Source organism: Hemicordylus capensis, chromosome 6 (genome assembly GCF_027244095.1).
Source record: "Hemicordylus capensis ecotype Gifberg chromosome 6, rHemCap1.1.pri, whole genome shotgun sequence".
NCBI classification, from domain to species: Eukaryota; Metazoa; Chordata; class Lepidosauria; order Squamata; family Cordylidae; genus Hemicordylus; species Hemicordylus capensis.
Window position 1 is genome coordinate 123,332,916 of NC_069662.1, and position 13,164 is coordinate 123,346,079.

Below are 13,164 nucleotides of genomic sequence, written 5' to 3' on the forward strand. Positions count from 1 at the left end.
GTATGGTGATCATATACTGAGAGAAGCTGGATTGGAAGAAGATGGGCATGGCTTTAAAGTCAGAGAAAGAAACATCAATAACCTGCACTACTCTGATAGCTGAGAAAGTGGATGATCTGCAAGCTCTAGCAATGAAAGTCAAGGAGCACAGTGAAAAAAATGTGACTGAAGTGGTGGATAGCTTCTGCCTTTTAGGACTGACCATCAACAGTAAAGGATCCAGCAGTCAAGAAATATGCTGCAGACTAGCACTTGGTAGGGTTGCACTGAAGGTTTTGGAAAGGATATTTAGATGCCGTGATGTGTCTATACCTACAAAGATTAGAAGCTTTTGGACAACTGTTTTCCCTGTGACTCTCTATGGATGCAAAAGCTGGACTTCAAAGAAGCAAGATAGAAAAAGTATTGAAGTATTGAACTTTGGTGCTGGAGAAGACTTTTGAGGATACCATGGACAGCCAGGAAAACAAATGGATCATATCAATCAATCCATCCAGAATTTTCACTCAAGGCACAAATGACCAGGCTCAAACAATCATACTTCAGACACATTATGCATAAACCCAGGTCCCTTGAGAAATTCACAATGCTGAAAAAGTTTTATTTTTTAAATTATTATTATTATTATTATTTTACATTTTATATCCTGCCCTTCCTCCAAGGAAAAGATGAAGGAAAGAGAAGACGACGACAACCAGTAGCAAAGCGGATGGACTAGATCATGACAGCAATTAATGTACCACTGAGAGACCTTAACGGCCAAGTTGAAGACAGGTCATCCGGGAGAGAATCTATCTATGTGGTCACTAAGAGTCAACAGCGACTTAATGGCATGTAATTAATTGGAAAAGAGCCCAGGTGGCATTTCCTGCAGTTGCCTCAGTGCTCTTCTGAAAACAGAAAGCAGTGAGAGAACAAACCAGGTACAGCTGCTGCCTGACTAGCCTGCCATGGCAATAGATCATAGGACACTAAACTTGCTCTGTTATGCCTTCTGGAGGTATGGAATATTGAGAGAGATGGAAGGGTTCTAGATTGGGCACAGTACTGAAGCAGCAGCCTGGTTTGCTCTATGCCTGTGAAAGCAAAACCAAGGAGGTAGAGGCAAAAGGCAGGGCTGGAAGAACAGAGCTCAGGCAAGTAAGAGGTGAGCTTACTCTTTAAAATTGTTTCTGCAACACTGTTGTGATCTATGTAGATCATAAAATTTAAGTGAGAAGCAGTATGAATTGCCCGACCTCTGAGTTTCTTAAGCCAGAGTTAGTTCTGTTTGCACTGACCTGCTATCATTGGTTCATCATTCTGGGTTATATCCAAAGTGAATCCTGACCAAGCAATCAATAAAATCAACAGAGACAAGGTAGTCAGGAGGACACATTTTATTTGGATACAGCCTCCTTTCCTTGGATGGTGAAGTATTTATTCAAGGTCCAACATCTCAATGTATTTGGAAGTATCAACATTTTCAGGCAATGGCAGGAATTAGTTTAAGCATTTATTAAAACTAATTAATGAATTTAATCGTTAATATCTTCAGACAAAAACAACAACACACCACCCAGACCAAAGCAAACCCCAACGCTCTGGTGCTAACCTTAGGCATAATTACTCCAATGATCCAAATGGAGCTTGAGCTCTTCTATGTGTGCAGGATAATGTATATCTGTAGAGAAGTATTTGACTTTTAAAAGCTTTCCCTAGGATACCTCAGAAGTGCTCTCTGACTGTTCTCTTGACCCAACCTAGATTCAAAGCAGGACTGGAGTCAGGAAGGAGGGTGGATTCCTTGTACCTACACCTCTTAAATGGTGCCTGCCACTCTCTCTCTAAAAAAACTGAACCATAAAAGACAAGAACACGATACAGAATGATTCAAGAAGTACTGAAGGAATCAAAAATATTGTTTCAGGTTTTCCAGAGGCCAGGTTGAATACACTGGAAGGAAGCTCCCATTTAACAGTGTTTCCAATACAAACATTAACATCTTTAGAAAATATTTCATAAACACGATATTTTTGATCAAATATACTTATTACAAACCTTCCGAGGATACAAGAGATAAATTTGTTTCTAGATTGATATTATTGTTCAATACTGGAATGACAAAGTGCAATATTCACTATACAGATATGAAATGTTCATATAGCCTCTGATGAATTGAATGCTTTTGACAAGTCCAATAACTATAGTAAAATATGAACATCCTACAAAGGAAATACTTACTAGCAACCTCTTGTCTAAGTTAGCTTTTCTTAAAGAGGATGTAACTGAATTGGCATCTTTTTCTAGCATCCATGCTTTAAAAAGCTTCACAGCAAAAGATGCTGCAATACCTAAAGAAAAACAAAAACAAAGTGAGCAAGAATACAAATGTGTACCTTCTTATTTAGGACTTTTGTGAGAATTATTGAGTAGGAAGCAATAAAATTAATCATGGGGCTGACTGATATGGGGAGGGCGCGCACGCCTTACAGGACAGAGACTGACTTAAAGTACGTACTTACTTCTGTATAAACCACTTTGAGATCTTTTGTTGAAAAGTGGTATATAAATAATTGTAAATTAGTAAAAGTTTTACCGACGACAGGCTGATTTCACATATAATGATTACTACAGAGCTATGCCATGTACCTACTAAAGCTATGTTTTAAGTGTACACAACACAGAAATGCATGCCAGGAAAAGGTGGAAAGGCAAACTGTGTCTATACACAGTACATTTCCATGAGATGGGCAGGTTTTAAGTAAGTGCCTTAAATGCTATGCTTTTAGTAAAGTATGCTATGTTCTGTAGCATAACCGTTTCAAACTTTCATAAAAGAAAGACAGGGAGACAATAACACAGATTACAGAGATAGGGGAAAACTAGAATTTTGGATTTTTATAAACTAGTGTAAGTATTTTGGTGGCCAAGCATATTTTATTCCACTATAACTCAATTTTTAAAAAGCAAAACCCCCAAACCAGCATATCTTATTTGGGCAAAGGCAGGAATGAGGCAGCTCAGTTGCCATGGTGATATCTGCAGTTAATGACTAAAATGTACCTTACTGTGCTGTACTCTCAGTATTGTCTGTGCAACAGTGGCATCAAGTTAACAAAAAGCTATACTAAGGTCAGAGGATTTATCTGATTTTTAAGCATAACAGGCTTCATTTACCTGGATACCACTCAGTACAATTTGGGATGCAGAATGTATTAAGCTTGAGGTGCTAAGCACACATATAGACTGAAGTGGGACTTATTTACAAATAAGCCTGCTTAGGACCAATTTGCAAAACTAAATCTGCAAAATTAACATTTAACTGGGAGTAAGCCCCTCTGAATGCAGTGAGACTTACTCCAAGTAAACAGCATAGGATATTTTTAACTGATTTAACTGATTTTTTAAAGTCAAATAAATCCATCCATTATGTAGCCATGATTTGTCCCCCAGAATGTTCCCTTCAACCTAAAACATTCAGAGAAAGAAAAATATTTCTTTGAGATATCCTTGTTTTTCCACTACTGATGGGATAGCTCTTTCTGTTCACACATACCCAAAAGATACAAAATCATCAGTAGTGGTAGCTTCCAGGCTAGAATTACACAAAGAGAACACTCAAATGCAATCAACTGGGGGAGGGAATACTTTCAGTGATTCCAACTTCCTTCTGCATCCCCTTGTGCCTCCTAAAAATATGTTCCTAATTTCCTGCTCCACAGGAGCAGGTTTGAAGGTGTGTATGTGCGCAAGGATAAATTGTCCCTCCCCTGTTGTGCAAGCAGAAGTGTTCAGTTTGCACAACTTTTACCCTAGGTGCTATCCAAAACCAGTCCCCATTCAACATATGTACTCTGACCTGTGAACATAAAATGGGGGGAAAACATTCATCACAGAACAAAAATCCAATAGAACCAAATACTAGACTAAACAAGCCTTCATCTGTCATGTTATGCAGTCTTACAAAAGTGGAGTAAGAGCTCCAACCACTAGCCCCACCACTAGCTACACAGTCCTCAGGGACGTATTCCTGGCAACAAAAGTGACTTTTGTGGAGGGGAGGAAAAATGAAAATCATGTCCCCACTTCTCTCCATTGTTCTGCAAGTCAAACCCAGGGTGCTTTCCCGACTAGCTCCTCAAAAGAAGCAAAATGCTTCCGCTCAGGCAAATTGCATTTGAAATGTAAACAGCAGGGGGAACAGTCTCGCAGAAACTAACAACTTGAAAAAAGAAACCTTTTTACACTGGATACGCAATGTCATAGCACTACATTGCAGCAATTAAATTTGAAACAAAGCATCTGAAATGTGAACAGCACCCTGCTGTCAGTGTAAGGACTGCGGTGTCACAACACAGGAAGTGTGGAAGCAGACTTCAGAGATCCGCTGTGACCCTGTTGCAGGGTATAATCTGGAAAGCGCCCTGTACACAGCTAGTTTTTTTGGCTCCTTCCAAAGATAGAGCTCTCGCACTCCCAACATAAGGCTGTGCAACATATTAGCCAGTAAAATAAAAAAGTTAAAAAAATAAAAATCCAAATTAGTGTGTCAAATACATCTTCACCTGAAAGGAGGCCAGGGATGTGGGGTGGGGTGTGTGTGCAAAACAGCTACTCAGGGGAGCCTATTCCATGCCTCAGGAGCAACAACAGAGAAGGATCTGTTCCTGGGAAATGACAATCCTACCCTACAAAAAAAGGTAAAAATACTCCTACAGGCAATGTACCATTAGGGGGGGAAATTACCTTCTTTGACAATGTTGTCAGTGAAAAGGCTTGTCAAAATGATAGCAGGAAGTGTCCCATTGGCTAACAAGATTCCAGTGAGCATTGCCAACTTTGTCTGCTCCATTTCAGAAAAGGCTTTAAGGAATAACAGGAGCTATGAGACAGGAAAAACACACATATTTATGAAGCAATTAAACAGCACCTAACTCCACCCATAAAAGCCAGTATGAAGCAGAAATACTCACACAGATCTTCATATATGACTGACAGTCCTATAAATATCAGCCCAAGGTTATCAAAAACCAACCCAAGAGTCTTAAAGCAGTCAGCACTCAGTTTGTAGCCAGGGGCCTGACAGCAGAGCTTGCTTATAGCTCATGTGAGTAATAAAAACAATTCTTTTCGGAGGTATATATTGTGCCTTTTCTTCAAGTAATCAAAAGCAGCCTCTGAATATCTACGATATTAGGGTTCCATGTAGTACTTCCTACATTTGCTTTTCTTTTTAAGCAATACCTTAAAACATTCTTTTATCCAACCAAGATTAAATGTTTCTGTGCCTTATGATCACTGTCCACATGATATTTTTCTACACTGGTAACAACCACATGTGCCATATGTAAACACTGATATATCTGTCTCCTCCCATGATTCAGAAGCCCTTACATCTCATGGTAGATTTCTACCAAGTATTATTTTCATATTTTGCCAATTATTATTTCCATATTTTAATGACCATGCTACTGTTCTTAGCAAAACTAAATGAAGAAATGTAAGAATCCAAGTTATTATTCATCATTTCTATTACACAGAGAAGCAAAGAAAAATACAAGCATTTCTATCCATAGAGGCGTTAGGGCAGTGATCTTCAAATGGGGGCCACTTTGGCAAAAAAAACCCCTTCAAGGTGAGAGCCATTACCCATTGCACTGACAGTGCTGCACTTCTCCCACTGCTGGAGATGGTGGGCCCAGTTAAATCCCAGTGCCATCTTAGAAGGCATGAACAGGCTGTTGGGAAGTATGGTCCTCCTTAGAGTTTTCTCTATTTATTTATTGTTAAATTTGTGTAGTGCCTTTCATTAAAACAATCCCAAGGCGGCTTACACAAAAATTAAAAATAAGACTATAAAAATGACACAATTAAAATATTAAGCTAAAATATAAAACAAATCTGATTTAAAATATTTAAAATACAAGCATAAGAACTGTACAAAATACAAAGAAGCAGCAGTAGAGGCAATAATATAAGAGACTGGGTTTTTTTTTTTTTTTTTTTAAGGCTTCATATGGCTCTATGGGAAAAGTGCGGGGAGGTCTAGACAGCCTCACACTCCATGCACACCGTCCAAGATGGTGTTAGGGTTCTAGGAGGCTCCCATTTCCCTTAAAGAAGCCTCACTGGTGCGGGGCAAAGTACAGCATTGTGCAGTGGGAATGTACAGCTGTGTCCCATGTATTCAATTTCTGAAATACAAATGGGGAGCAAACAGGGGGCACATGCCCACCTTTGACCCTATTCTGGAGTCACCCAAGTTGCAAAAGTGGAAAAGTGCAGATGTGTGAAGATATGGCAGGCAGTTTCTACAGAATTTTCCTGGTCTATTGTCACCATAATGGGCCCTGATTTTATTTTTTTTTTAAATAAAAGTAGAATTGCATGAACTTAGTAGTTAGTTTAAAAAAAAACAACACCACAATATTACATGTAAAATATCCATTTTATATTGTCCAATTCACTATTGGGAAAACCTAAAGTCTAAATATTAAATGTTTCTACTTGATCTGCAGCGATTCTATAACAAGCTTTAAAATTATAGCTGGCATAAATGATTTGGCTGAAAGGAAATTAATCTATCATTTTAGCTGACATCTGCCAAATGCCTGGAACCTGAATTCAAAAAAGATAACATTTAAAAATAAAATTTGAAAGAACAAAATTTCAAAGTGTCAGCTTAATCTTTGTCCAAGCCAACTATGACTCAGAACAGAATGGATTAGAAAAATAGGATAATTGTAGAGAGAAAGTTTTTGTTTCTGCAAGGACAGGCTTGAAATAGACATTGCACAAGCTGAATTTAATTACCAGACATATTTAGCCTACAAAAGAGGCATGCTGTGGGGAGGATGATGTGAAACACTATGTGAAGAACCAGTCTTAGGAAATGGGTTTGGATTCTCTAGAAGAAATCAAAACCCATACGTCTATACTAGTATTATAAGTCTTCAAATATATGTAAGACATATGTTAAGTGAACATCTTTCTCCATATGTAGTGATATAAGGGTAAATGTTAACAGGCTTACATTCAATATTAGGTTTTTCTATCCTAGCAGATGGTGGTAGCAAGTCCTCCAGAAGGTGGTGGTGGTGGTGTGGTGGTGGTGGTGTGTGTGTTTAAGGGAAGATAGATCTCCATCAAATTCATACATCATGCAGTACAATTGCTACTTCAGGGTCTAGGGCCTTCATTATTTTTGCCTTCATACACAGACATCTTATATAGAAATCAAATAAACAAACAAAATAATATAACCTGCAACTGATCATCAGCCTTTTAAAAAAAGAGCAAGCACCACCCCATATTGCCCACACGTGTATTACCCACAGGTATATATGGAGAAATATGGCATTACCATCTTACTAGTTTGGATTACTTCATGGAGGAGAGATCTAACAACGGCTACTGGTGGGAGTGCTATAGGCCACCTCCAGCCTCAAAGGCAGCATGCCTCTGAGTACCAGCTGCAGGGGAGTAACAGCAGGAGGGAGGGCATGCCCTCAACTCCTGCCTGTAGGCTTCCAGCAGCATCTGGTGGCCCTGCTAACTAGGCAAAGAGGCACCTTTTAACGCAGTGATTCTCTTTATTTAGCAGGGGGAGAGTAACTTGCCCTATCGACCCCCAGCACATACCTCCAGTGACTGTTGCTGCTGTCTGTTTCTTTTTAGATTGTGAGCCCTTTGGGGACAGGGATCCATCTTATTTATTTATTATTTATCTATGTAAACCGCCCTGAGCCATTTTTGGAAGGGCAGTTTAGAAATCGAATGAATGAATGAATGAATGAATGAATGGTGGGCCACTGTGCAAAAGGATGCTGGACAAGATTGGGCCTGATCCAGTAGGGCTGTTCTTATGTACTAGGGCCTTCCTCCCTGCCTTCCTGGAAGGGAACCAATCAGGCTCCAGAGTGGCTAGCAGAGTGGGAGTCAAGAGAGTGAATGGATACCAGGGATTGAGGCGCTGGAGCTGGGAAGGCATACAGGCAGCTGGGATGGGTCTGGCAGCTTCCAGCATATTTGTAGGGGCAGGAAGAAGATTGGCTCCAGCATCTGGGTGGCTGTTGCTCTTGGGACAGCAAGACTTGGAGATGCCAGGGACCTTCTGCATGCAACACAGATGCACTAGCGCCAAGCTACAGTCCCATCCACAAATATAATATACCAGTGAAAGTATACCAGTTCTGAATTGAAATATACTAGTGAAAATATACCAATTCTGCTTCCTTCGAGCCAATGGTTGGGCAGGGGTGGCTTTAAGGACGTGGGAGAGTGCACTTTACACCACCACCCCGGCCGTGCTTCCCCCTCCAGTGCTCTGAGTACAAATCGTTCGGCAGGGGAAACTTCTTTGCTGCCTCGTTGTTTCTATGACCAGAAGTGCCCTGCATGCACAGTTTTCCTCCTCCAAAAACTGACCTAGCCAGTCGACCAACTATATGGAGTCAGGTAAGGTAAGCACACAACCAGCTAGTGCTTAAGGGACCAGATTGCACTGCACTGGAGCCCTAAAAGTTTTCCTGCAGTTAACTGTTTCTACCATTAGATGTTGCTAGACTCTTAAACAAAGAGCCAAAACCTGAAATCTGCCTCTATCTCTTACAGGATACTTCAAGGTCACTCAGTGTGTGGACTTTTGGAGACATCAATAGCCATGTTTGTAGGGTTGCAATGCTTAGTCCTGTGCTAAGAAACAATAATATGAAAATGTAAAATAATAGATAATGGTTTTCTTTCTTTAGAACATTTGGCATTAATCATATGGAAAACTGTACAGATGTAATCAAAACTGATATAATAAATATACTAAGATTTGAGTGATAGTGCTACTGGTTATTTGTGTTAGCAGCAGGGAAAAGAGACAAGGAGACCTAAAATGAGAGAAGACATTCAGAAGTCTCACTGCAGCTTTTAATAGGCTCAACATGTTTTGGATTTAAAAGCCTGTGTCATGGGCACTTTCACAAGGAGCATAACTTAAGGAGAAGAAAACCAGGTGGCCTCACTACAACTCAGCCCCATCTCCTTGTTGCATAAAATTCAGGTAGCAACTTATAAGACCAAGGTGAAGAAAAGTAGAGTTTTCTACTCTAGAAGAAGTGGCTTTGGTTCCCAAGGATGAGCCCAATTATATGCAGTTTTGCTCATGGTTTTAGGAATGGTTTAATCCAAGCTCAAGAGGGAGTGAAAAAAACCCACTGTTTCAGGTGAAGCCAGGGCCAGCCGAAAAATAAATTTCTTTTCTGGGCAAGGAGTACCCATGGTAATTTATTGAAATTCATAAGTGGTGCAGCAGGGAAATGTTTGACTAACAAGCAGAATATTGCCGTTTCAAATCCCCGCTGGTACTATATCAGGCTACAGCAATATAGGAAGATGCTGAAAGGCATCATCTCATACTGCACAGGAAGAGGAAATGGTAGCCCCCCCCTCCTGTATTCTACCAAAAGAAAAACACAGGGCTCTGTGGGCGCCAGGAGTCGAAATCGACTCGATGGCAAACTTTTCCTTTTCCTAGATACAAAGAAAAAATTGCCAAGGCCTTTAAAATGTGATACAAACATGTTTATGAAGCAATTCATGAAGACACACACATTTATGAAGCAATTAAACATCACCTAACTCCAACCATAAAAGCCAGTATGAAGCATCAATGCTTACACAGATTGTCTCATACTGGAGGCAATGGTAAACCCCTCCTGTATTCTACCAAGAAAAACCACAGAGCTTTGTGGGCTCCAGGAGTCGAAATCAACTTGATGGCACACTTTACCTTTACCCAAAGAACATGTAGAATTTTAAATCAAAGTTTGGGAACAATTCTTTCCCCCCACCCTAGCTCACTGCAGACAGTACATTCAACAACCAGTAAGCACCAAGCTCAGCTCAGCATAGCTGCTTCAGTGGATGCCCTGGGTGCATAGCAAACCCACTCCTAAGATCAGCCCTGCTCAAATGCTCCTGTAGCTCTCAGTAGCCATTATTACAAAAACCATGTCTTACACAGGCTTGCATGCAAGAAAGTACATTATGTGTACCTCAAGTGCTTTTATTATAAAGTCTTCAATAAACTCCAAGCCCAGAGTGTTACAATAAACTTGCATTTATGTATACCGAGCACAGTTTGCCACAACTGTTTTAAACATTAACAATGAAGGGTCCCTAGACAAAGTCCGCTGGCAGGATGGAGGTGGAAAAGAAAAAGTGTCGCTTGAACAAGCATAAAGTGCATTCTGTACTTAAAACAGAATGAGTCAGTATTACTCATAACAATTGATTATTATAATTAACAGTAAAGTCAAGCTTATGGAGTGGGGAGAACTGCAAATTTAGATTTACAAAGTGTATCAACCACTCAGCAGCAGTTAAGAAAGGAACATTTCCTAGGCATATGAAAATCAAGCCCCTGGTGGCGCAGTGGTAAAACTGCCGCCCTGTAACCAGAAGGTTACAAGTTCGATCCTAACCAGGGGCTCAAGGTTGACTCAGCCTTCCATCCTTCTGAGGTTGGTAAAATGAGTACCCAGAATGTTGGGGGCAATATGCTAAATCATTGTAAACCGCTTAGAGAGCTTCGGCTATAGAGCGGTATATAAATGTAAGTGCTATTGCTATTGCTATACCAGTATCCAAGCAGCACAGCATACACCTCATAACAACTTGTGCAAACTTATTCCGTTCATTATAAGAGGGTTATAGCAGCAGTGGCTTGAGATACCCTAAGTTTCCTTTAGTACTTAAATTGCCCATCTGGCTCTGAATAAACTCGCAAAGTTTGATTCCCATCATGCACTCCTGTTCTTTGAAGTTTGCCTGCAGTAGTCTCTGTCCAATGGCTACTCAAGTCCATTAACAGTGAAAAATTAACTTTCCAAGTGTCCTTACTCTGCTTTCCCACCTTCTCTGATTGAGCAAGACTGAGAAGTGGCAGCACCCAGGTGCAGGCAACAGGAGAGATTCTATACCTGTATCTGTCCTCTATACAGAATCCCTATGATTCCTAAACTATGTCCAAATGTTTCCTAACACTTCAGCCTATCATATTGCCTCTAGATATAGGATCCTATCAAAAACTGTTAGGGTTTGAGTACTAGGCCTAAGTAGTATGATTCCTGGCTAATAAAAATGTTACTAGTGTTTACATAGAATGGGCTGCTACCCATAAGCTCAGGCCTGTGTGCACACAAAAAACAGAATTCTGCAGTCAAAAATACTGAATCCTGCAAGCTTTAATAAACTATGCAAATTGAGTATGGTTACAGATATCTCCTTTTTCTGTATAATTTATTCATTCTGCATTTGCTAATCAGATGTAAGAAGAGATATAGCAGTAAAGACTTGTTCCTTGACTACTGGAAGTTCTACTGCATTCCTCTGGCTTCTGTGATTTTACCATACATGGCTCAGATGCTTTAAAGCCTATTTTTGACCTTAATGGCTAGAACAGGACTACTCAACTTCAGCCCTCCAGCTCTTTTTGGACTACAGGTCCCAACATCCCCAGCCACAGTGGTCAATAGTCAGCGATAATGGGAGTTGTAGGCCAACACATGCAAAATGGCCAAAGTTTGGGTAGTGTGTATGTATCTCTCTCTCACACACACAGTTACAGAATTGTGGAAGACACAAGGCTCTGTATAAGCCATCATCCCATCCTGTCAAATAGCTCCAGACAAAAGGTTATTATTCCTTTATTTCAATAGAGGTTAGAGATTTAAAACGAGACAAAAAACAGGCTTCCCATCTTGCTTTATCTAGCAAACGTATATAAATTACATTAAACATGAAGAAAAAGGTAACTAGTGCCTCAAAGCAGTGATTCTGTGCACAGTACAAGCCAGACAATTGCATAGCAGACATTAAGCTCCAGAATATGAAGTTACCTTTTTAATTTCATCTTCAAATGCCTTTTCCAAGTATTTATACCTCCTGATAAGTTTGTTGAAGACCTAAATGTAGACAAGTAGCCCGTTATTTGGTTCAGGAGACGTAGAGCTTAGCTGTTTCCATAGATGCTTGTAAACAATGTTCATAATGCATTTCTAATAATCTCACACACACTTCCTACATTTAGTAAAACAGCTAAAGTTTTTTCCTTCAGCTTCAAATATGCATGTTGTCAGATGTACAGCTAAACTGCTGACATGTTTAAAAATTTACAATCACCTAAAATAATCACACCCAATTAGGAGCGTTGTCCTGGACTTCCTTGTGTTATATTTCCTTGTGTTATATTAAGCGTTTGCCTGTATTGGAGTGTAAGAGGTCATCCATTTAGTGATTACATCACACAAATCAATACTTTTAGATAAATACTTGCACAAATGTGCAGTCCTACTGCCTCCAGGAATTTGCCACTCTTAATAAAAACCAATTAATCTGTGGTGAAGCTCATTTTTAAATATATATATAATGCACCAGTGACCAGAAGCAAGTTGCTAACCCTGCAGCCATTTTATCTTAGTTTTGGTAGCAAGCATGAAAAACAATGGATGTATTAGTGGGAGGTGGGGGTGATCAATATATAAGCTACTGTGTTTCATTCATCAATTATTTTTATTTCTGCCTTACCTGAGCATAATTTCGGAGGGCATCATGATTTTCATCTGCGGAAAATACACAGTGCTTGGTCATCTTAGTCTTATCATTGTCATCTATTCTTGTCCCTCCTGGGGCTGGGTAAGAGAAAGCAAAATAATCACACAGCTAATGTGAATCTTATATCTTCCAAGCTAGAAATAACTTGGAAGCTTCAATATTTTTAAAATGCATATATTATTTGTCATGAGTCATGGTGACACCTGCAAATACAATAAGAATCAGTACAAATATGTCTCAATCTCGCATGTGACTACAGCACGGCTTAAGCATCACGAAGCCTGGAGCAGCCCATCCTTTCACCAGTCCCCTTCAGCCCCACCCACAGATACAGGGCACTGTGAAACAACTCAAAAGGATAATAGTACAACCCACAAGCTGAATACTTCCCAATAAAAAGCAACAAAACAGTTGCAAGGGGAGACATAAATGCTATATTTAAAAAGCCCAAAGAGAAAATTGCATTAAAAATGGGCAATGCTAACTTCCAACTCAGTCTTCTTGCCAATTTGGCTTGGGCACACAAATGCATTTCCAGCTTTGTACTTTGTCCAATACGCAACACATAGGTGAATA

At 39.8% G+C, this 13,164-nt stretch overlaps 1 protein-coding gene across 4 annotated transcripts in view; it reads right to left on the reverse strand.

The window, feature by feature from the left end:
• BZW2 (basic leucine zipper and W2 domains 2) overlaps nucleotides 1-13,164 on the reverse strand; it is a 54,815-nt gene that overhangs the window by 17,698 nt on the left and 23,953 nt on the right. For all 4 annotated transcript variants that reach the window (XM_053258863.1, XM_053258865.1, XM_053258866.1 and 1 more), the window contains exons 4-7: nucleotides 12,562-12,665; nucleotides 11,874-11,939; nucleotides 4,729-4,864; nucleotides 2,224-2,333 (exon numbers count right to left, since the gene is read on the reverse strand). In XM_053258863.1, the coding sequence (XP_053114838.1) occupies nucleotides 2,224-2,333; nucleotides 4,729-4,864; nucleotides 11,874-11,939; nucleotides 12,562-12,665 (416 nt within the window). The remainder of the gene's footprint in view (nucleotides 1-2,223; nucleotides 2,334-4,728; nucleotides 4,865-11,873; nucleotides 11,940-12,561; nucleotides 12,666-13,164) is intronic.